The sequence below is a fragment of the Trichomycterus rosablanca genome, chromosome 6 (assembly GCF_030014385.1).
Source record: "Trichomycterus rosablanca isolate fTriRos1 chromosome 6, fTriRos1.hap1, whole genome shotgun sequence".
Lineage (NCBI taxonomy): Eukaryota > Metazoa > Chordata > Actinopteri > Siluriformes > Trichomycteridae > Trichomycterus > Trichomycterus rosablanca.
In genome coordinates this window covers 10,428,910-10,453,098 of record NC_085993.1, presented here as the reverse complement: position 1 = coordinate 10,453,098, position 24,189 = coordinate 10,428,910, and the positions used below count along the sequence as shown (strand labels likewise).

The 24,189-nt window shown below is 43.8% G+C and overlaps 1 protein-coding gene across 2 annotated transcripts in view; it reads right to left on the bottom strand.

The window, feature by feature from the left end:
- lhfpl4a (LHFPL tetraspan subfamily member 4a) overlaps nucleotides 1-24,189 on the bottom strand; it is a 61,591-nt gene that overhangs the window by 21,921 nt on the left and 15,481 nt on the right. The window contains exons 2-3 of one of the 2 annotated variants that reach the window (XM_062997396.1): nucleotides 8,972-9,208; nucleotides 3,256-3,272 (exon numbers count right to left, since the gene is read on the bottom strand). In XM_062997396.1, coding sequence (XP_062853466.1) covers nucleotides 3,256-3,272; nucleotides 8,972-9,208 — 254 coding nt within the window. Of the gene's footprint in view, nucleotides 1-3,255; nucleotides 3,273-8,971; nucleotides 9,209-24,189 lie in introns of those variants that run through there. The other variant, XR_010013134.1, reaches the window with a different exon arrangement.

Genomic DNA, 24,189 nt, shown 5'->3' with positions numbered 1-24,189 from the left:
TGAATTCTCCTATTTCTTTATTTAACTGGCAAATAAAATAAAAGTACAAATAAAATAAAAGACATTTATTGTTTTACCAGACAAACATAACTGTATTTTGTAAATTTAAGCACATTTTAATTTGATGCATGCAACAGTCATTTTAAAATTTCTTAGGGCAAAACTGCATATAATTGATTTATCATCTACCGTGCATAATATTGTGTAAAGATTTAGGAAATCCAGAGACATTTCAGTCTGTGTAGGGTAAGACCTCAAACCATTGTTTTTTTTTTTATTTTTCTCCCGATTTTTTTAGCGTGTCCAATTTTTACCCAATTGCGTTATACTACCTCTCTACTGGTGCTGACCCCCACCCCGAGGAGAGCAAACTGCATCTTTTCACCTGCACGAGGAAAGTTCATAAGCGATCAGCCATGTGAACGGAGAGCCACACCCTGAACATCGCATTATTCCTTTCTCTGTGCAGATGCCATCAATCAGCCAGCAGAGGCCTTGGATGAACAACAGCCAAACGTTGTTCTGCCGGATGGCAGAGCTGTGCTAGCGTATTTTACCACTGCGCCACCTGTGCGGCCGACCTCAAACCTTTGTTAAATTATGTGACCTGATAAAATGCACAGTGAGTGTAGAAACAAGGAGGTGGTTTTAATGTTATGGCTGATCAGTGCAGTTTGAATACAAAGTACAATTGCATTGGTTAAATAAAGTTAAACAAAGGTTCAAGAGAAATACAGAACACAGATTCCTGTTGTAATTGCAATGCACAAAATGTCCCAACTTTTCCAGAAATGTGGTTTGTATTTATAAAGAAGAGCACGTCCCACCTGCAGGATAGAGCCTGGGGACTTGGTATCCCTCAGTGTCATCTCACTGCTAGGTCACTGTTTGGCATGCGTTTTATGTTGTCAGTGCCTTTTCGACACCTGAACACTCTGTTCTCCTCTGTTATTGTTCCTCTGAATATGCTGGCATTCTTTGATCTTCTTTCAGAGGAACTCTGGGGTGCGTTTTGAGCAGAGCCCCACAGTTGGATCCATGCCGGATTTGGGCTGCGTCAGTGGTAGAGTGGCTGCTCTGCTCATTTTGAATTGTTAAATTTGTCTCTTATGTTTTTTCCCTGAAGATGTGGGTTTTGCTTTTTTTCTACTTCCCTCTGTGTTTGTGCATTTCGCTTGGGTGAGCACATGGTCAATGGAGATTTCTAGGGGACAACATAGGCTTATGTCATGGTAGGGCAAATGATCCTTTTTCTTTCTGGGTAAGCGTGTGGAATGTGATACCCCTACTTTATGAATGCTCTCATCTACCTGTTCTTTCAGTCTTCCTGGTCTTGCAGGTACGAATAGGGCTATACCTGTGGCGAGGCACAGACTCTTTCAAGAATGCTGTCATACTAGTCTTGAATGGTTTGGGGTGGAGATTGCATCTTCTAGTTTTTAAAAGCATGGAGGAGTTAAAGATGTACTTTTCAGCCTGGACTCACCTGGACTCTAGAACTTTCAACAAAGGTTTAGTAACTGTCTTAATTTTGGTGTTCATCATACTACTTGTCTAAAACTTTAGCAGTATGTACATGGGTTTTTTACCCAGCTGTATGTTGCCTGTTGGTTACACAATAGTATCTAATAAATTGGCTGATAAATAATTAATACATTGGCTGTCAACAACGTTGTGGATACTTGACTGTGTTTAACAGTTGGCAGAGGACATGTTTAAACACATTCATTGGTTTCTTTCGAACAAGAATCTGTTCAAGTGTAAAAAATATGGTGAAAATTTCATACACCAGGACGTAATAAATTTTCTTTTACTCAGAAATCAGGACTCTATCCAGGGTCTTTGCTGTTTTACTACGTCATGTTACAAATTTTTGTGAATTAAACTAAAGGTTCCAGAATCGCTGAATGAATTCAGTCGATATGAAGCTCATGATGTTATCATGTTATGCTGAGTGTGGCTCATAGAGGTGGCTGTTCTATTGGGAATTTAGCAGCTACTTGTATTTACACTGATCAGCCATAACATTAAAACCACCTCCTTGTTTCTACACTCACTGTCCATTTTATCAGCTCCACTTACCATATAGAAGCACTTTGTAGTTCTCTGTTTCTCTGCATGCTTTGTTAGCCCTCTTTCATGCTGTTCTTCAATGGTCAGGACTCTCCCAGGACCACCACAGAGCAGGTATTATTTGGGTGGTGGATCATTCTCAGCACTGCAGTGACACTGACATGGTGGTGGTGTGTTAGTGTGTGTTGTGCTGGTATGAGTGGATCAGACACAGCTGCACTGCTGGAATTTTTAAATACCGTGTCCACTCACTGTCGACTCTATTAAACACGCTTATCTAGTTGGTTCACCTTGTAGATGTAAAGTCAGAGACGATCACTCATCTATTGCTGCTGTTTGAGTTGGTCATCTTCTAGACCTTCATCAGTGGTCACAGGACGCTGCCCACATGGCGCTGTTGGCTGTATATTTTTGGTTGGTGGACTATTCTCAGTCCAGCAGTGACAGTGAGGTGTTTAAAAACTCCATCAGCATTGCTGTGTCTTATCCACTCATACCAGCACAACACACACTAACACACCACCACCATGTCAGTGTCACTGCAGTGCTGAGAATGATCCACCACCTAAATAATACCTGCTCTGTGGTGGTCCTGGGAGAGTCCTGACCATTGAAGAACAGCATGAAAGGGGCTAACAAATCATACAGAGAAACAGATGGACTACAGTCAGTAATTGTAAAACTACAAAGTGCTTCTATATGGTAAGTGGAGCTGATAAAATGGACAGTGAGTGTAGAAACAAGGAGGTGGTTTTAATGTTATGGCTGATCGGTGTAGCAGTAGCTTACAACCACCTTTATTTCTTTCCTGATGCTGTTTGTCCGTGTTTGACAAGAACTTTTTATAATGATAAATGAACCAGCAGTTTGGGCACTTATTTTTTGGCCACTTTTTAACATTGTTAGTTGCCATGGGTCGCCTTGAAATCTCACGTATCACAAATGTGATGAATTTGCAATTCGGCTAATGTAACACACTGGTGGAGCTGTTTGTAATTGTTATTTAGCTGGGTCCAGATTCAGGTGCTAGTATAATAGAAGGGCATCAAGAGATCCAAGTGTTAACCCACCCGGACAACAGAGCGTACACAGAATACTACAGCATTACAACACTGATTTTTGCAGCACAGTCACTGGATACAGCAACACAAGCACAGAAGCCACAGCAATGAAGAAACTTACCCTGGATACTGCAAAGTCTGTAAAGACAGAATAGAAACGGTTGTTTAGTTTGAGCTGCATTTTTGTAAAGGTGTGCATCATGTAATCATTTGCACACTTGCTATAAATGTGTAAAAAGCTGGTCGGATTATTAGGATTATTAAAGGTATTTTATTTGTCCGTCATTTTCCTTGGATTAACAAAAAACACCACATTATTAATCAGGTGGCTTATGTCCAGATGATAATCTATTCCATCACATCCCTTCCCAACCCATCCCATTGCCCCACTGCAATCAGATTTACAGTGCAAGAGAAATGCCACCCAGACTGTGATTGTGAATCAGCGGGTTGTTTAGAGTGCTACAATAGAGAGGAAAAGTAGACCTAAAGTCCTATGACTAAAGCACAAGCAAAAAGACATACTTTTTAAACAGCATTCTTTACCTTTAAAGTCAGTCTTCCCTAAAGATGAAGTAGTATTTCCAAATGTGTACATTTCAAACTTTCAGTTAATTATATCCTGAGAGTAGATTGTGTGATGAGTGGCTTCCAATGAGGCAACTATCAGATATGTAAACTATGCATAGTGAATAATGAATGTGATTTAATGTGCTGCTCTTTCTGACCAGATGCACACTGAGCAAGCCAATCAGAATCTGCATGATTTCCTTTGGGTTGCATTAATAAGGACAAAAATGCATTACTGCGCTCATCAGCATGACGCTTCAGCTTAACTTCCATTTACAGTTTAGCATGATAATCGAAGGGGGGTTTAAAGTGTGTGTGCAGGGGTGTTAAACAGCAGCTGTGGTGCTGCGCTTAAAAAAGGTTTTAATAAATTTTGAAGGGTTATTGGAGAAGACAAACAGTGAGCAGAGTAAATAAAAATCAAAAGGAGTAAATAGAAACTGGAGATGTGTGGCAATCTGAAACTGCAACACTGATTTCCTGCTATAATAAAGACTGTGCACATACACATATATACATATACATACACCATACACTCATATACACACAAACGCACACAATACAGCAATTCTACACCGCCCACCTTCACAACACTTATCTCCCTATCTCAGCAAAAGAATAAGCTGGGGGAGAGCTGAACTAGTGAGTGAGCGAGTGAGTGAGTGACTAAGTGAATACATAAGTAAGAAAATAAGTGAGTACATGAAAGAATGTGTAAATGAGTGGGTGAATGAGTAAATTAGTGAATGAATGAGTGAATGACTGAGTGAGAGAATAAGTAAGTGAGCGAGTGAGTGAATAAATGATTAAGAAAATAAATAAGAACATTTTTATCTATTTTATTTACACATTTCAATTTGTCTTCCGCTGCTGGGGATCCCTGATTGCAGTCGAGGAGGGTATACCGCTGCTCATGCCCCCTCCGACCTGCATTCAGCCCTTAGCGGAACCCTTTTTCACCTATGAATTTTGCACTGGCGCCTCTCTAGCTGCTAATCAGACTCCTTACACAGCGTTTGAAGACCCCACCCACATAGTCTGGTCATCATACCCTAGCAGAAACGTGTCTGCTGCAGGCACTGCCAATTTTGCCCGCTAGATGGCGCCCAGTCGAACGGTGGCAGAGCTGAGTTTCAAACCGAGGAGTTCAGAATCCCTGCTGTGTGAGAGATGAAAAACTGAACAATGTAAAGAGCAAACTGGGCTCTGTGATGTAGTTTATTAATGCTCCACTACAGTTAATTCAATCAGTGCCAACTACATGTACCATGCAACAAGTGGTAACTACGTAGGTAACATTCTACAAGCTCTGCATTAGCGACCTCAAATTCAACCCATATAGCATTGAGTGACATACAGTTGCAATCAAAATTATTCGACTTCCATTGCAAATTGGGTTTATTAGCAACACTGACAAACTTTCAGCCTTTTGCAATAAACAAATTAAACATGAACAATTAAAATAGCTGAACACAACTAATATAACAAGTTGTTTCTCTCAGTTCAGAATCTGGGCGCATAAGTGAGTACATAAAAGAAAGGGTGAATGAGTGGGTGAAAGAGAGGGTGAATCAGTAAATTAGTCAGTGAGTGGGTAAATTAGTGAATGAATGAGTAAACGAGTGAGTAAATAAGTGAGTGGGTGAATAAGTTAGTAAGTAAATCGATAAGTGAGTGAATAATTGAATAAATAAGTGAGTGAATGACTGAATAAATAAGTGAGTGAATAATTGAATAAATAAGTGAGTGAATGAATAAGTAAGTGAGTGAATAATTGAATAAATAAGTGAGTGAATAATTGAATAAATAAGTGAGTGAATAATTGAATAAATAAGTGAGTGAATGAATAAATAAGTGAGTGAATAATTGAATAAATAAATGAGTGAATAATTGAATAAATAAGCGAGTGAATGACTGAATAAATAAGTGAGTGAATGACTGAATAAACGAGTGAATGAATAAATAAGTGAGTGAATGACTGAATAAATAAGTGAGTGAATAATTGAATAAATAAGCGAGTGAATGACTGAATAAATAAGTGAGTGAATGACTGAATAAACGAGTAAATGACTGAATAAATAAGTGAGTGAATAATTGAATAAATAAGTGAGTGAATAATTGAATAAATAAGCGAGTGAATGACTGAATAAATAAGTGAGTGAATGACTGAATAAATAAGTGAGTGAATGACTGAATAAATAAGTGAGTGAATAACTGAATAAATGAGTGAATGACTGAATAAATGAGTGAATGACTGAATAAATAAGTGAGTGAATGACTGAATAAATAAGTGAGTGAATAACTGAATAAATAAGTGAGTGAATAACTGAATAAATAAGTGAGTGAATAACTGAATAAATGAGTGAATGACTGAATAAATAAGTGAGTAAATGAGTGAGAGAATAAGTTAGTAAGTAAATCGATGTGAGGGAATGACTGAATAAATAAGTGAGTAAATGAGTGAGAGAATAAGTTAGTAAGTAAATCGATGTGAGGGAATGACTGAATAAATAAGTGAGTAAATAAGCAGGTTATTGAATCTGTTGTTGGGGTTTTTGTATCTGTTGGTCCTGGATTTTGTAAAGTTGCTTTGAGACAATGTCTATTGTAAAAAGCGCTATATAAATAAAGTTGACTTGACTTGAATTGAGTGAATGAGGCATCATGCTCCTTTCTGTGTGGAGTTTGCATGTTCTCCCTGGAGTCTGTCCATGTGAATTTTCTCCAAGTGCTCCGGTTTCCTCCTATGAGTCCAAAAGACATGCAGTCAGGTCAGCTGGAGCTGTGTGTGTGTGTCTGTCCTGTGATAGAGTGGTGTCTAGGGTTTTTTCCTACCGCGACCCTGACCAGGATAAGGCAGTAGTGAAACAGACAATGAATGAATGAATGTGTAAGTGAATGAGTGAATGAATGAGTGAGCACAGCTGCAGAGCGTCCAGTCGCTGAGGAGAGAGCGGCAGTCCTTCTTTTCCTGCTGGAATCAGACATGTAACCATGGCAACATCCTCAATAGACTCAGAAGGCTATGAAGAAATTGGGTGGTAAATTTCCTTCCTTCCCCCTTCCTTCCTTCCACTTCTTTCTTTCTTTATTTCCTCCCTTCCTCCCTCCCTTCTCTCCTTCCTTCCTTCCTTCCTTCCTTCCACTTCTTTCTTTATTTCCTCCCTTCTTCCTTCCTTTCTTCCCCCTTCCTTCCTTCCTTCCTTCCTTCCTTCCTTCCACTTCTTTCTTTCTTTATTTCCTCCCTTCTTTCCTTTCTTCCTTTCTTTCTTTTTTCTTTCTTTCTTTCCTCCCTCCTCCCTCCCTTCCTTCCCCTTCCTTCCATCCATCCATCCATCTTTTCTTCCTTCCTTCATTTTCCTTCCTCTTCCTTCTCTCCTTCCTTCCTTCCTCCCTTCCTTCCTTCCACTTCTTTCTTTATTTCCTTCCTTCCTTCCTTCCTTCCTTCCTTCCTTCCTTCCTTCCTTCCTTCCACTTCTTTCTTTATTTCCTCCCTTCTTCCTTCCTTTCTTCCCCCTTCCTTCCACTTCTTTCTTTCTTTATTTCCTCCCTTCTTTCCTTTCTTTCTTCCTTTCTTTCTTTTTTCTTTCTTTCCTCCCTCCTCCCTCCCTCCCTCCCTCCCTCCCTTTCTTCCTTACTTCCACTTCTTTCTTTCTTTCTTTCTTTCTTTCTTTCACTTTTTTCTTTCTTTATTTCCTTTTCCCTTCCTTCCCCTTCTTTCCATCCTTCCATCCATCCATCCATCCATCCATCCATCCATCCTTTTCCTTCCTTCCTCCTACCTTTCTTTCTTTCTTTCTTTTCTTTCTTCCTTCATTTTCCTTCCTCTTCCTTCTCTCATTCCTTCTTTCTTTCCTCCCTTCATCCCCCCTTTGCTTTCATTCTTTCTTGCTTGTTTGACACATTCTTACTTATTCTTTCTTCCTTCACTCACTCTCTTGCTGCTTTTCTCGCTCACATCAGTTCAGGTTGTAATACATTCCATCAGGATTATAATGATGCTTATCATAAATGATTTACTAGTGTTTGAGCGATCCTTCTCTTGAAGCTTTCGCACAGTGCAAACCATAATCTTTGCCTTCTTGCTCAGATCTGGCTGAATCACAGGCTCAACATGAAAGAAAATTAAGCAGGATGATGAAATCGTTGTGTCACACAATAGTGGGATGGATGAGTATAAATCACAGGTCTTATTAAAGGGAGAACTATGAAATATTTATGAACATGTGCCCTCTTATGCTTTCATGTGAGAGGCAAGCCTTCCTCTTAACACAACCAAACGTAAGCATCAGCCAGCTGAGAAGGGTAAACAAGATGGAGGCGTTAGAAAACAAGCCCCATAGTCTCAGAGACCCATGTTTCAACAGTCGCTATTTGTTTCTAAAGCAGTACGAGGTCCTGATCTGAAAAATGAGTTTTAATGTTGATTCTGGCATGTCTGGATACTTTTTAACTTTATTAAACCAGATGCATTGTAATCATTCATACCTTAAAATAAATAAACCTGGGAACATAGTTTGGGCATCTGTTTACAATGGCAACACATAAACTCATGTTTACAGAAATACACAGTACCCATATGCTAATCTTTAAATGTTGGTAATTTAGTACATTTGGTAATCTGTTTACACTGGTTAAGTAGTACTGCTTACTGCTTATGATATTGTCACAGTCTGAACATCTGATTATGCTGGTGATGTGAAACCGGCATCCTTTTTATCCAAAGCAACTTAAATTATGACTATGATTGACAGTTAGGGATCTAACCGTGACAACTTGGCAGTGGTGGGACTTGATTCAGTGACCTTGCGATTACTAGTGCAGTATCTTATCCCACAAACTACCACTGCCCCCTGCTCTGATAGGACTCTGTATAAAATATTGCTGCCAAAATAAGCTGAAACGTGGACTTGTTTGACCACAGAACATGTTTCCAAATGACTTCAAGTAAAGAGAACTTGCTGGTGTGGGTTTTTAGAGTAAAATAGGCTTATAATATATTATGTTATACTGTATATCCTTACTGAGAAGTTTTAGTCTTTCCTTTGCTTAGAGTTGCTCAATCATTCTATTGCTAAAACTCCTAGCTAAATGTTTTTAAGCTAAGCTACAAGCTCTCTGAGAGGATCCTTAGAAGCTTAGAGCCCTGAAGTTTACAGTCACTAGATTTTTTACTTTATCTATTACTTCTCCAAATCAGTAACATCATATTTACAATCATTTACAATAGGTTTTAGAATAAGATTACTTATATAAGGTCTTCATACCTTTATTATCAGCCTTAAGTTCATCTTGCAGGAAGTCACTCTGGCGATTTCCGAGGACAAAGGCAAGGAAGGAGAGGATGAGAGCATCCAAAATACCAATGATGGCCAGGATGTAGGACCAGCGCACTGAGCAGTTTCCCAGCCTGTACTTCCCTGTCTCCTCACCACACATGTCCCGAATCACCTCTGCGTCCCAGCCATCCGGGAAAATTATACATCCAAACACCAGACATACAGCTACAGAGAGAGAAAACAGAAAGAATATATTCAGAAAAGCAAAAATAAGCTTCAACAAAATGCATAATCAGATCTGAAAGGTGAAAAAGATGAAAAACCGTTCTTTTAAAGAACCAAACCAAAGTGTTTTGTTAAACACACTTATCTAAAGTTTTTTATTGACAGTTTCTTATTTTTTATTCTTTATCCATGAACTCAATTGTCAGTAGCTGGCCCATTTGCGACAACCTGTTTTAAGCTTTCTGCTTCGGGCTACGGATGTTGAATTTTAGATTGCTTATGATACTTTTATTAGTTTCTGTTACTTTTGTCATTTTCTTTTTTCATACTGCAAAACGTGCAAGGCTTTATCTGTCATCTTTGTAATAAGGCGCAAAGTGATTCTGGTTTAAAGAGATGGAACAAACTCACTTCAATTATATTAGCCAATGTCTATATACACTGTTCAGCCATAACATTAAAACCACCCCCTTGTTTCTACACTCACTGCCCATTTGATCAGCTCCACTTACAATGTAGAAGCACTTTGTAGTTCTACAATTACTGACTGTAGTCCATTTGTTTCTCTGCATGCTTTGTTAGCCCCCTGTCATGCTGTTCTTCAATGGTCAGCACTCTCCCAGGACCACTACAGAGCAGGTATTATTTAGGTGTTGGATCATTCTCAGCACTGCAATGACACTGACATGGTGGTGGTGTGTTAGTGTGTGTTGTGCTGGTATGAGTGGATCAGACACAGCAGCACTGCTGGAGTTTTTAAATACTGTGTCCACTCACTGTCCACTCTATTAGACACTCCTACCTAGTTTGTTCACCTTGTAGATGTAAATTCAGAGACGATCGCTCATCTATTGCTGCTGTTTGAGTTGGTCATCTTCTAGACCTTCATCAGTGGTCACAGGACGCTGTCCATGGGGCTCTGTTGGCTGGGTATTTTTGGTTGGTGGAATATTCTCAGTTCAGCAGTGACAGTGAGGTGTTTTTAAAAAAACTCCATCAGCATTGCTGTGTCTTATCCACTCATACCAGCACAACACACACTAACACACCACCACCATGTCAGTGTCACAGCAGTGCTCCTTGGAGAGTCCTGACCATTGAAGAACAGCATGAAAGGAACAGCATGAAAACAAAGCATGCAGAGAAACAGATGGACTACAGTCAATAATTGAAGAACTACAAAGTGCTCCTACATGGTAAGTGGAGCTGATAAAATGGACAGTGAGTGTAGAAACAAGGTGGTGGTCATAATGTTATGGCTGATCAGTGTATCTATGACTTCTAAATGCAGAACTTAAAGTACAATGGTATTTAAAGTTTGTGTCTCAACTTACACACTAAAATAATAAAATAAAACAATCTGTTAAATAATATGGCTACCTTACAGACTTTAAATGGTTTAGTGATACATTGTAGGAAATAGGATAAACCTTGAAATGCAGTCAGGTAATCGCTTGTAAACAATATGCACCTGAGTAAAATCAACAGATTAGATCAGTTCTGCTAAACCCTAATTTTCCAGTCCTTCCAAAGCTTATTTTATAAAGTACTTTTGACCAAAAATAAACCAGGCTTTATAACTGAAGCGCTGTAGGTTGTAATGCCTACCCATGCCTTTGTGTCCCAGAGCAACTTTCCACTTAGCCTTTACTAAGTGGTGGTGCAATATGGACCTTGTTACAACATTTGCCCCTCAGTGGACGTAAAATAAAAGCTTTCAGGGTTAAGAGATAATACAGTTTCCAAATCAAATTATAGTGATAACAAACGATACTTCCCAGCACTATAAGTCTTTTTCATTGGCCCCATTAGAAAGAGGGCACAAAACCTTATTATTGCTGACAGCATTGTTCAGTTTCATGAAGAACAGACTGTGGGGTAAAGCACTGGCACATCAGCAGCTCTGACTGTGAAGAATAAAGCGCACAGCCTGCAGCAATGAGCAATGCTGTTCCCATAACACACATGCTCAAATATCCTTATCAGCTAAAACTACTCCCTTCAATACTGCTGCGTCTGCATCCTTTGCAGGTTTGCGGTCTTATATAAATTTTGTCATTGCAGATCTGAAAAAAGTTCACTGAGTGTATTTATTTACTAAGAGTTGTTATTTGTGAGCGCAGTTGAATAGATTGCATATATATATTTTGGGCTTATGTTTGGGTTATTTACATTTTCAGCATTTAGCAGACGCTTTTAATCCAAAGCCACTTACAGCACTGTGACAGTATACTGTCTAATGCCTAGTTCACACTACACGATTTTTGCCCTGATTTTCGCTCGCCGACTGGTCGGCGCTGGATTTGCCGGCTCAGGAGCAACTCCACACTCACTTGGCGATCGAAACTCGGCTCTCAATCGCTATGTGTGAACTACTCAACAACTCTACCCGAGCAGCTCGCCGAGCGCTCGGTGACCGAAGCGAGATTTCTAGCATGTCAGATATCTGAATCTGAGTTGCCCGGCTGGCAATGAGTGCTGTGTCGAACAGCCAATGAGAACGTAAGATACGGGGTGAGGGGAAACGCAGGAGAGGAGTTGTAAAAAGGTGGGACAGGGGCATAATATAGTTTATATCAGAATACATCAGCACACACAAGTTTTACAGTATTTCTGACCTGATCGTTCTTTACAAAACATAACACCAACGTTGCATTGCAAAAAAATATTTATTAACCTCCAACTCACTATAGAACAAACAATCCATGCTGGTCGCTTAGCCAAATCCACTCAGATTCATTTATTTTTTCTCCTTGATTTTATGCTGCACATCAGTGCACAAACTTTGATCGCTCGCTACTTGTTGACGTGCATATTTGGACGTGATATTATTAAACCCCTCGTAACTTCTCGCGTTTGTTTTCATGACAGAACATAGTTTGGGAGACCATAGAAGCTCGTCTGTGATTCCAGTTGGTGATAGATCATGTAGTGTGAAACCCCCTATAGCCGAACAGTCATGTAGTGTGAAATACACAACGACTTGAAAGACTCCCGATTACAAGAGATCCATTTTAAACTGAGTTAAGATCTGGTGATTCAACCATTTCATACTCATCACACCAGTCAGTAAGTTGGCATCATGAAACACACCGGTTTCATTAGGACAAACATGTTCAATAACATTCACTGAATGATCAGTCACATTCATTTTGTATTAATTATTTATTTTAAAAATGTTTGTTATGATTGGTAGACATTCCCTTCTAAATATAGTTGGGGGGGGGGGGGGGGGAGTATTTAATGCCCCCCAATAGATGGCTGTAACATTTTCCGGCAACTCTTACCCACCATTTTACCATGGGGATTGTGTGCCAATTAAAAAAGATGCTGTTTACGAGCAGTTCACATTTCTCCATATTGACATAAAGCACAGTGGAAGACTTGTTTTGAATTAGACAGTAAGTAAATCACAAGTAAAATCTGATGTAGATAATTAGCTTTCTATACAACACATCCATTAGACTTCTAGAGATCTGTAGGGCTGAGGGGGGATAAATGAGACCATAAGACATGATCATATAACTCTAATTCATTCACCCCAAACCCCAGTTGCTGCTGGTCCAGTGATTTTTAGTGATGGAGATGGCTTTATGGGATGTTAATTTCCCATGAAAAACCTTGATTCATAGAATTTCCTGCTACATCAAAATCTATTCAAGATAAATCTTGTGGGTGTGAGTTTCCAGGAATAACAAAAGGGCTTATTTGATGTGCTGCTGAATGCTTGGGATAATTTTGGCAGTTTGTGCAAAGATTTCTGCAGTACAAGCACAGGCGCTTCTTCTTAGTCTCATTTACTTCAGAGTTCAGCATGACTAAGCTCCATGACAGCTTCCTCAGAACCTACAGGTTTACAACCACAAAAGTGCATCCAGACAAAGCCTGTCTGGCCCTATGAAGGATGTCCAAGAGCTGACTGACCTGAACATGTGAAGCTGGTAATCCTTATGCAAAGTTCACACTACACGACTTTCCAAGTCGTCAGGTCACTGTACAGTTCACACTACACGACTGGATCTCTTGTAATGGGGAGTCTTTCACGTCGGTGTGTATTTCACACTACATGACTGATCGGTGATAGGGGGTTTCACACTACACGATCTATCACCAACTGGAATTGCAGGCGAGCTTCTCTGGTCTCACAAACTACGTTTTGTCATGAAAACAAACGTGAGAAGAGACGAGGGGTTTAATGATACCACGTCCAAAAATGCACGTCAACAAGTAGCGAGCGATCAAAGTTTGTGCACTGAAAAATCAAGGAGAAAAAAATAAGTGAATCTGAGTGGATTGGGCTACGCGACCAGCATGTATTGTTCTATAGTGAGTTGGAGGTTAATAAATATTTTTTGCAATGTAACGTTAGTGTTATGTTTTGTAGAGAACGATAAGGTCAGAAATACTATAAAACTTGTGTGTGCTGATGTATTCTGTTATAAACTATATTATGCCTGTCCCACCTTTTTACAACTCATCTCCTGCGTTTCCCCTCACCCCTTATCTTACGTTCTCATTGGCTGTTCGACATAGCACTCATTGCCAGTCGGGCAACTTGGATCCAGATATCTGACATACTAGAAATCTCACTTCTGATCAAGTTGTTGAGTAGTTCACACATAGCGATTGAGAGCTGAGTTTCGATCGCCGAGTGAACGCCGAGTTGCTCCTGAGCCGGCAAATCCAGCGCCGACCAGTCGTCGAGCGAAAATCAGGGCAAAAATTGTGTAGTGTGAACTAGGCATTATACTGTATGTTAGTTGTTTGCTGCAGGTCCTTTACAGTATGTAGTTTCCTGTATATGTTCTTTCTGTATGTGTTCAGCAGCCAAAGATTGTGAGTACTTAATGGGATGTGGTCTAAATTGGTTCTAATGCTATCAACTTCTTGGCAGTGTTTTTTTTAGAAAAGCAATGATCTGAAATGCAGTTGTTGGAATTGTGAAAATGAAAGAATAATTAATTAATGAAGTACCCCAAACGAGCCCACGTCCAGTTAGAAGAAAGACAATTGCCTAGGTTAGTATTTCCCAAGACAGAAGTCATATTTCTCAGGAAGGGCTATGTTGGCTGGACAGTGCTTCACTATCAGAACACGATCTGCTAATGCTAAACCAGACCTCAAGTAAAACTAATAAAAGCAATAAAAGGATAAAATTCTATTTTATTAGTTAATAGTATTAGCAGTCACGTTACTTACTTTTGCATTATTAATATAGTATACACTGCTCAGGCATAACATTATGACCACCTTCCTAATATTGTCTTGGTTTCTCTTTTGCTGCCAAAACAGCCCTGACCCGCCAAGCCATGAAGTCTGACACCTTTCTATCAGAACCAGCATTAACTGCTTCAGCAATTTGAGCTACAGAAGCTCGTCTATTGGATCGGACCACACGGGCCAGCCTTCGCTCCCTACGTGCATCATTGAGCCCTGGCCGCCCATGACCCTGTCGCCGGTTTACCACTGTTCCTTCCTTGGACCACTTTTGCTAGATACTGACCACTGCAGACAGGGAACACCCCACAAGAGCTGCATTTTTCCTGCTTCTAACACATCAACTTTGAGGATAAAATGTTCACTTGCTGCCTAATATATCCCACCCACTAACAGGTGCCGCGATGAAGAGATAATCAGTGTTATTCACTTCACCTGTCAATTGTCATAATGTTATGCCTGGTTGGTGTAAATATGTTTACTTATCATGAATTATTTATTTTATGGATCCTAGTTTGTCCAAACTGTAGTTTGTCGTAGTTAATTTGCTTCCTTTTGCATTATTAATATTACACTATCAGTAATACATTATGCTACTTCGGATCATTCATCCACTTTTGTTTTTGTGGTTTAATATACCTCCAGTGCACACTGTACAAATGCTGGATCATTCATCATTCAAAGTTTAACCAACAAAAGTACATTCTGGATGAAGTGCAGCAAAAGATTAAAATCATGGTTATTCATTGGTCAGTCCTTCAGTATCTGATTTAATCTATCTCTCTTTCTCTCTGTTTGACCTGATCATACAGTGCTATCTACAGGGTGTTTAAACAGGGTTGCAGCTGCTGTAATGAATCCAGCAAAATAGTTTTTGTCCCTGCCAGGAGAATTACCCACTGGGAAATCATTCTGTTGCGTGAGTCCTTTTTTGGCGGATGGAAGTTTAACAGAACAGTAAGTGTGTGAATATGTGTTTGCTAAACAGATTATTTTATAATTGTTTCATGTGAGTTCATTGTTCTTGTATCAGAAAGTTTTGCTTGCAATTGTTCTGTTTCCCATGCTTCAGGAATTCTCCAGTACCAGTATCCTTTCTTATTTTAGGTTTTTCCATAAATTCATTACCATGCTCACAGCCACACAGTACCTCAAGACCGGGCTAGGTGATATACAGTAGACCCTTGACTTACAAATTTAATTGGTTCCAAAGGGCTGTTCTTCAGTGAAAATGTTCATTAGTTAAACCTATTTTTCCCATGAGAAATAATGTAAATAGAATTAATCCGTGCCAGACCTCCCAAACCACCTCCTTACCTAACCTTTCTAATGTCTTAAAAGGTCTTTTTTGTTATAAATACAAGTATATTTTCACTTAAATCTTAAATTATAGAATAGACATTCCTGTAATAAACAATAATAAACAACAATACACAGTAGTACTGTTAGGATCCGCCAGCACTTACCTTTTATTTTCAGGGTTTCCCAGCGTTTTGTTTTTATTCCGGTTTGTATTTTGTTTTTCTCCGTTTTCTTTAGTTTCCCCGATCGCTTTTGTTCTTGGTGGTGGTTTGCGTTTGTTTTCCCGTTTTGCTCCCTTCTCCCCCTAGCGGCCTGGAGCGGTACTGTTTTCGGAGGTTGCTGCGGTACCAGCCAATAGATCGCTGGAGGGCGGACCCCTCACACACCTGCGCCTCATTCCTCATCTCATCAACTCCTGCATTTAAACGCCGGCTTTTCTCTCACTCGTCGCCAGATTGTCTGCTTGCCATACGGTACACAGACGGCCGTTCGTTGTGTCCTTAAACCGTGAGTCCTCTTCTTGTACCTTCTCCTCTTTAACGTATTTTGTTTTTCATCGCCTCCTAGACCTTCCCCCCGTTCCTGCGTTCCTGCCGTTCCTGGTTTCCTGTGTTCCTGCCGTTCCTGGTTCTCCTATGTTCCTGCCGTTCCTGGTTCTCCTGTGTTCCTGCCGTTCCTGGTTTTCCTGCCGTTCCGCCGTTCCTGGTCATCCTGCATTCCTGCCGTTCTTGGTTCTCCTGCGTTCCTGCCATTCCTGGTTCTCCTGCCATTCCTGGTCATCCTGCATTCCGGTTCATCACTCCTGGTCATCAGTCCGCCCTGCAGTTCCCCGGCGCTTCCAGTACCGCTCCTGCCGCTCCCCTCTCGTTTTCTGTTATCTTTTTGGTTGTTTGTTTTTGTCGTTTATTTACTATTTGTTTAAATAAAATATCGTATTATCACTTCTGGGTTTTGTTGTTTGTGCACTCGCCTTTGGGTTCCCCCCTAGTCTTTGGTGGGTTATTAACTAACCCTAACAGTACAATCTGGCCTCCATGGAACCCACGGGTGCACAAACGGTTGAGGGGATCCTTATCCGCCATAACCAGATGCTGGGGACACTCAGCCAGCAGCTCGCTGACTTGACCCAGCAGGTAGTACGTCTAATACCTCCTAATCCTGTACCTCTTGCTCCTTCCCAGGTTCCGGTCGTACCTCCGACGGGTCCCGTGGTTCCAGGGTCCTCCGTGGAAACACCTGTCCCCAACCCCGAGCCCTTCTGTGGAGACCTGGAGAGGTGCAGAGGGTTTTTGTTCCAATGCGAATCCATTTTCCGTCAGCGTCCCACTACCTTTGCCACCGAGGCCAGTAAGGTGGCCTTTATTATTGGTCACCTGAGAGGCAGGGCCCTGACCTGGGCCGAAGCGGTACAGTCACAGACGGACCCTCGAGAGGGCTCGTTTGTTGACTTCCTCGCCCGGTTCAGGACAGTGTTTGACCACCCGGATTATTCGGGGAGTGCCTCTTCCCGACTATTTTCCCTGCACCAAGGTTCCCGGTCCGTGGCTGATTATTCTATTGAGTTCTGGACCTTGGCCGCCGACTCGGGGTGGAACGACGAGGCCCTCCGGGAGGCTTTCCGGCAAGGTCTCATCGACTCCCTGAGGGATGAGTTGGCGGCAAGGGACGAGAGCCCCGACCTCCACTCCCTGGTAGCTCTGGCCATCCGCTTGGATAACCGCCTCCGCAGCCGCCGCCATGAAAGGGCGGCCAGAACCGGTTCCAGGCTACCTTCCCCTTTGACCTGTTCGAGCCCCTCAGAGCCCTCAGGTGCCTCCAGTGTTGCCCCTATACCCTTAGTACCAATGCCTGAACCCATGCAGTTGGGGCGTGCCCGGTTAACCCCCCAGGAGCGGGCTAACCGCTTCAGGGCCGGGCAATGCCTTTATTGTGGTCAGGCAGGCCATATTCTCCGGGCATGCCCTGTCCGGCCAAAAGAGGGCGCCCGTCAGTAGCCGTGGGGGTACTGGCGGGCGACTCTCAGCTATCCCCCCTCCCACAACTATCCCAATCCTCCCAGCAACGCCACCTCCGCATGCAGGCAACCCTTTGTTGCCATGGCTGCTCGGTCCCTCTCCAGGCCTTGGTGGACTCGGGTGCGGAGGACAACCTGTTAGACGAAGGGCTGGCAAGTCAGCTGGGGGGGACCCTGGAGCCCCTGGACCCTCCTATCACTGCGCGAGCCCTGGATGGACGGATCATTGCCCGGGTGACCCACCGTACCGCGCCTTTGTCCCTGATCCTCTCAGGAAACCACCGGGAGACCCTCTCCTTCGTAGTTATCAAAGCTCCTCAGACCCCCCTGGTCCTAGGCTACCCCTGGTTGGCACGTCACAACCCCCACATCGACTGGGCTCGTGGACGAGTTGTGGCTTGGAGCGACTTTTGCCACGCCAATTGTCTGGTCTCCGCCATCCCTCAGCCGGGGAACGGGACAAGCACCACCCCCTCTGCAGCATCCCCTGACCTGTCCAAGGTGCCCCGGGAGTACCACTTCCTCCGCGAGGTGTTCAGCAAGTACCGGGCCCAGTCTCTACCCCCTCACCGACCCTACGATTGTGCCATCGACTTGCTGCCTGGTGCCCCACTGCCTACCAGTCGGCTCTATAACCTCTCTCGTGCTGAGAGGAGCACGATGGAGAGCTACATCTCGGAGTCTCTGGCCGCCGGAATCATCCGCCCCTCATCATCTCCCGTAGGAGCTGGTTTCTTTTTTGTCGAAAAGAAGGATAAGACCCTGCGGCCATGCATCGACTACCGGGGCCTCAACCAGATCACGGTCAAGAACCGGTATCCCCTGCCGTTGATGTCGTCGGCCTTTGAACCCCTGCACAGTGCTACCATCTTCACAAAGTTGGACCTGCGTAACGCGTATCACCTGGTGCGGATCCGAGAAGGCGACGAGTGGAAGACGGCGTTCAACACCCCGCTCGGCCACTTCGAGTACCTCGTAATGCCCTTCGGGCTTTGTAACGCCCCAGCAGTCTTCCAAGCCTTGGTCAACGATGTGCTCAGAGACTTCCTCAACCGGTTCGTGTTCGTCTACCTTGACGACATCTTGATTTTTTCCAAGTCCCGGGAAGAACACGGAGCGCATGTCCGGAGGGTCCTCTCTCGGTTATTAGAGAACAGATTGTTCGTCAAGGTCGAGAAGTGTGAGTTCCACGTCGACTCTGTGGAATTCCTCGGGGTCGTTCTGGAGAGCGGCCAGGTTAGAGCCGACCCCCACAAGATCCGAGCGGTCACAGAGTGGCCTACCCCTACCACTCGGAAGGAGCTCCAACGCTTCCTGGGTTTCGCTAACTTCTACCGACGATTCATCCGAAACTACAGCCACGTGGCAGCACCCCTCACTCGCCTCACCTCGACTAAGATTTCCTTCACCTGGCCCCGGGAGGCAGAGGAAGCTTTCCTCCGGCTCAAGACTTTGTTCACTTCCGCCCCCATCCTCATCCAGCCCGACCCCGACAAGCAGTTCGTGGTGGAGGTGGATGCATCCGATACTGGGGTAGGGGCTGTGCTCTCCCAGCGGGTGAGTCCCGAGAACCCTCTGCACCCTTGTGCTTTTTTTTCACGTCGCCTTTCTTCAGCTGAGGCCAATTACGATGTCGGGGACCGTGAGCTACTGGCGGTGAAACTGGCCTTGGAGGAGTGGAGGCACTGGCTGGAGGGGGCCGCTCAGCCCTTTGTCGTCTGGACGGACCACAAGAATTTGTCTTACGTCCAGACGGCAAAGAGGCTGAACGCCAGGCAAGCCAGATGGGCACTGTTCTTCGCCCGTTTTGATTTTACTTTGACCTACCGGCCTGGATCCCGGAACATCAAACCGGACGCCCTCTCTCGCCAGTTTGCCCCGAAGGAAGCCCTCACCTCTTCCGAGACTATCCTCCCGCCGAGTCGACTTGTTGGGCTCCTCACTTGGGACGTTCGTCGTCTAGTCACCGAAGCCCAGGCCCAGGAACCAGACCCCAGGACAGGAACCCAAACCCGTCTCTTCGTCCCGGCCACAGCTCGCTCGCCGGTCCTTCAATGGGCCCATGAGTCCCGCGTCGCCTGCCATCCCGGGACTAGTCGTACCTTATCCTTCCTAAAGAGGCATTTCTGGTGGCCATCCTTGGAGAAGGATGTTGGGGAATTTGTGGCGGCCTGTACCACCTGTGCACGCAGCAAAGCATCCCATCAATCTCCTGCGGGGCTACTTCAGCCTCTCCCTATCCCGAGTCGCCCATGGTCCCATATTGCCTTGGACTTCGTCACGGGCCTTCCGGATTCCAACGGGAACACAGTCATCCTCACCATCGTTGACCGGTTTTCCAAGGCCGTACATTTTGCTGCTCTGCCGAAGCTCCCCACAGCCTTCCAAACAGCAGAACTTTTAGTTAATCTAGTTTTTCGCGTTCATGGAATACCATTGGACATTGTGTCAGACCGAGGACCCCAATTCACCTCCCAGGTTTGGAAGGCCTTCTGCAGGGCACTGGGCGCCACAGTCAGCTTGTCCTCCGGCTTCCACCCACAGTCCAACGGTCAGGCGGAGAGGACCAACCAGGGCCTGGAGTCGGCCTTACGGTGCATGGCTGCTCGCAACCCCAAGGCCTGGAGCTCCCACCTGGCCTGGGTCGAGTATGCCCACAACTCTCTGGTGTCATCTGCCACAGGATTGTCCCCCTTCGAGGCCTCCTTAGGCTACCAGCCACCACTGTTCCCCGAACAAGAAGCCGATGTGGCAGTCCCCTCTGTTGGGCACCACCTTCGCAGGTGCCGAAGACTCTGGCGCTCCACCAGGACCACCCTCCTGCGCACTCGGGACGCCAACCAGCAGTCGGCCGATCGTCGTAGAAGACCGGCCCCCCCCTATGCTCCTGGTCAAGCTGTCTGGTTGTCCACCCTTCACATCCCCTTGCGTGTCGAGTCTCGGAAACTCTCCCCCCGCTTCATCGGCCCCTACACCGTCGAGAAGATCATCAACCCCACGTCGGTACGACTGAAACTTCCCCGCCACATGCGGATCCACCCCACATTCCACGTCTCCCAGCTCAAGCCCGTGGTTTCCTCACCCTTGAACCCTCCGACCGAACCCCCACCACCCCCCCGGCTCATCGATGGGCATCCGGCATACACGGTTCGCCGGTTGCTGGATGTCTGTAGACGTGGTCGGGGCCTCCAATACCTGGTAGATTGGGAGGGTTATGGGCCTGAGGAGCGGTCGTGGGTTCCCCGGGTTGCCATCCTTGACTCCAACCTGGTCCGTGAGTTCCACCGTCTACATCCCGATAGACCCGGTAGGCCACCTAGAGGTGGCCGTTGAGGGGGGGGTACTGTTAGGATCCGCCAGCACTTACCTTTTATTTTCAGGGTTTCCCAGCGTTTTGTTTTTATTCCGGTTTGTATTTTGTTTTTCTCCGTTTTCTTTAGTTTCCCCGATCGCTTTTGTTCTTGGTGGTGGTTTGCGTTTGTTTTCCCGTTTTGCTCCCTTCTCCCCCTAGCGGCCTGGAGCGGTACTGTTTTCGGAGGTTGCTGCGGTACCAGCCAATAGATCGCTGGAGGGCGGACCCCTCACACACCTGCGCCTCATTCCTCATCTCATCAACTCCTGCATTTAAACGCCGGCTTTTCTCTCACTCGTCGCCAAATTGTCTGCTTGCCATACGGTACACAGACGGCCGTTCGTTGTGTCCTTAAACCGTGAGTCCTCTTCTTGTACCTTCTCCTCTTTAACGTATTTTGTTTTTCATCGCCTCCTAGACCTTCCCCCCGTTCCTGCGTTCCTGCCGTTCCTGGTTTCCTGTGTTCCTGCCGTTCCTGGTTCTCCTATGTTCCTGCCGTTCCTGGTTTTCCTGCCGTTCCGCCGTTCCTGGTCATCCTGCATTCCTGCCGTTCTTGGTTCTCCTGCGTTCCTGCCATTCCTGGTTCTCCTGCCATTCCTGGTCATCCTGCATTCCGGTTCATCACTCCTGGTCATCAGTCCGCCCTGCAGTTCCCCGGCGCTTCCAGTACCGCTCCTGCCGCTCCCCTCTCGTTTTCTGTTATCTTTTTGGTTGTTTGTTTTTGTCGTTTATTTACTATTTGTTTAAATAAAATATCGTATTATCACTTCTGGGTTTTGTTGTTTGTGCACTCGCCTTTGGGTTCCCCCCTAGTCTTTGGTGGGTTATTAACTAACCCTAACAAGTACTGTACATAAAAACACACATCACATTTCAGTACAGTACGTGTGCTGTACCATACACCATAATACATTTCCTTCTTTTTATATAACATGTATTTACCGAATGTTCACTCACTGTATATATAGAGAGAGAGACGGTTGGAGTGAACTTGTTTGTGACGCCACGTGTTCGTAATCCAAAATTTGTTCGTACATTAAGTTGGAAAAGATCGTTCATGACCTGAAATGTTCGTATGGTAAATCATTCGTAACTCAAGGGTCTACTGTATATATTTATTTATTAGGATTTTAACGTCATATTTTACACTCTTTGGTTACATTTATGACAGGAACGGCAGTTACTCGTTACACAAGATTCATCAGTTCACAAGTTTAATGTTAAACACAGTTATGGACAATTTTGTATCTCCAATTCACCTCACTTGCACGTGTTTGGACTGTGGGAGAAAACCGGACAAGGGAAGAACATGCAAACTCCACACAGAAAGGACCCGGACCACCCCACCTAAGGATCAAACCAAGGACCTTCTTGCTGTGAGGTGACAGTGCTGCCCACCGAGCCACCGTGCTGCCCGGCTAGGTGATATGACCATATAAATTTGCTGACAGTAGATATGTGTCTGATGTTAGAAATTGGCTGAACTGTTTATTCTGTTGTATAGCTAGATAATTACTGCTAACAAAAATGCACTGTTGCTTATCTCAAACAAACCGGCCAGAACTATTTTATATGATTTTAATGTTTAGGAGATGGCAAAGGAAAATAAGATTTTATTCATACAGAACTACAATTAACATTTTTTTAAATTATTGTTGAATAAAACAGCAGATCAGTCTTATAAATATTTTGAAAAAAAAAATCTGGCACAGAAAGAACAAATGAATGCAACTAAAATCTCCTTATTTAACTTTTGTGCAAATTCCAATAAACTGTATATCATTAATATAAAAATGACAGAAATCGTACACATACAACCCCAAGTCCTAAAAAGTTGTGAAAGTAAGTGAAATGGGCCGCTCAAGTGGCGCAGTGATAAAAACACACGCTAGCACAACAGAGCTGGAATCTCGAATACATCGTATCGAGTCTCAGCTCTGCCTGCCGGCTGGGCTGAGCAGCCACATGAACAACGATTGGCCTGTTGTTCAGATGGGGTGGGATATTAAAGCCGGATAGGGTCTCTCTCATAACTGATACAATTACGACCTCTGCTGGCTGATTGATGGTGTCTGCACAGAGATGGGAAAAGAGTGCTCTCAGGGTGTGTCTCTTCGTACACAGTGCTGAGCTGCACTGCACTCGTCAAAGTGTAGGTGACAAGACGCATACGGCTGCTGCCCACGTGTCGGAGGGGGCGTGGGTTAGCTTTGTTCTCCTCAATCAGAGTGGGGATCGGCACTGGTGGAGAGGAAGTGTGACGCAATCGGGCAATTAGATGCACTAAAAGGGGAGAAAAAGGGGAGAAAATGCATAAACAAAAATATAAATTAAAAAAAGTACGTGAAATGAAAATAAAACAGAAAGCAATGACTTGTAACTGTCTGTTATAGGAATTTCATTAAAATGGCACAAAGAAAAAATACACATAAATAACTTTGATTATTTTTATTTAAATAAATGTATCCATCAATCAGTTAATGAATGCAACACATTGCAAAGGGTGGGAAAAGGGCAGTATAAGAGTGGAATCTTCACATTTCAATAAGGGAAAAGGTACCAGGTGAGGCTATCATAATTAGGTATAAAAGGAGCATTATTAAAATGCATTTATGTTTTACATTTCACCTTTATGAGCAAAGTCCAATAGTCAAGTAGCACACTCTGCAGCATTACTACAGTATTGGAGAATCAGGAGAAATCTCTGTGGTCAGGGCAGGATCGAAAACCAATAATGAATGCTTGTAACCATTGATCCCTCAAATGACACTGCATTACAATCTGACATGCTTCTGTTTTAACCTGAATACAGGTTAAAAAAGACTTGCTGATCATCATCGCTGTCCATTTTTAAGTTACGTTGTTCATACTGTTCCAGCTTTTTGATATTGTGGATGTTTAAATATCTAAATGTGAGCGTGTATTTAACCTTCATTCTCTTTGGGCTTGGCCTCAGGTTGAAGATCAATGCTGCAATTTGAAGATCTTGTTTACTTCATCTCCCTCATTACACCCTTTCTGTACCCACTCCTGCTCACTCACTTCCTTATCAGCTGTCACCTTCCTGACAATTCCTCTTCTTTCTTCACTGTCACC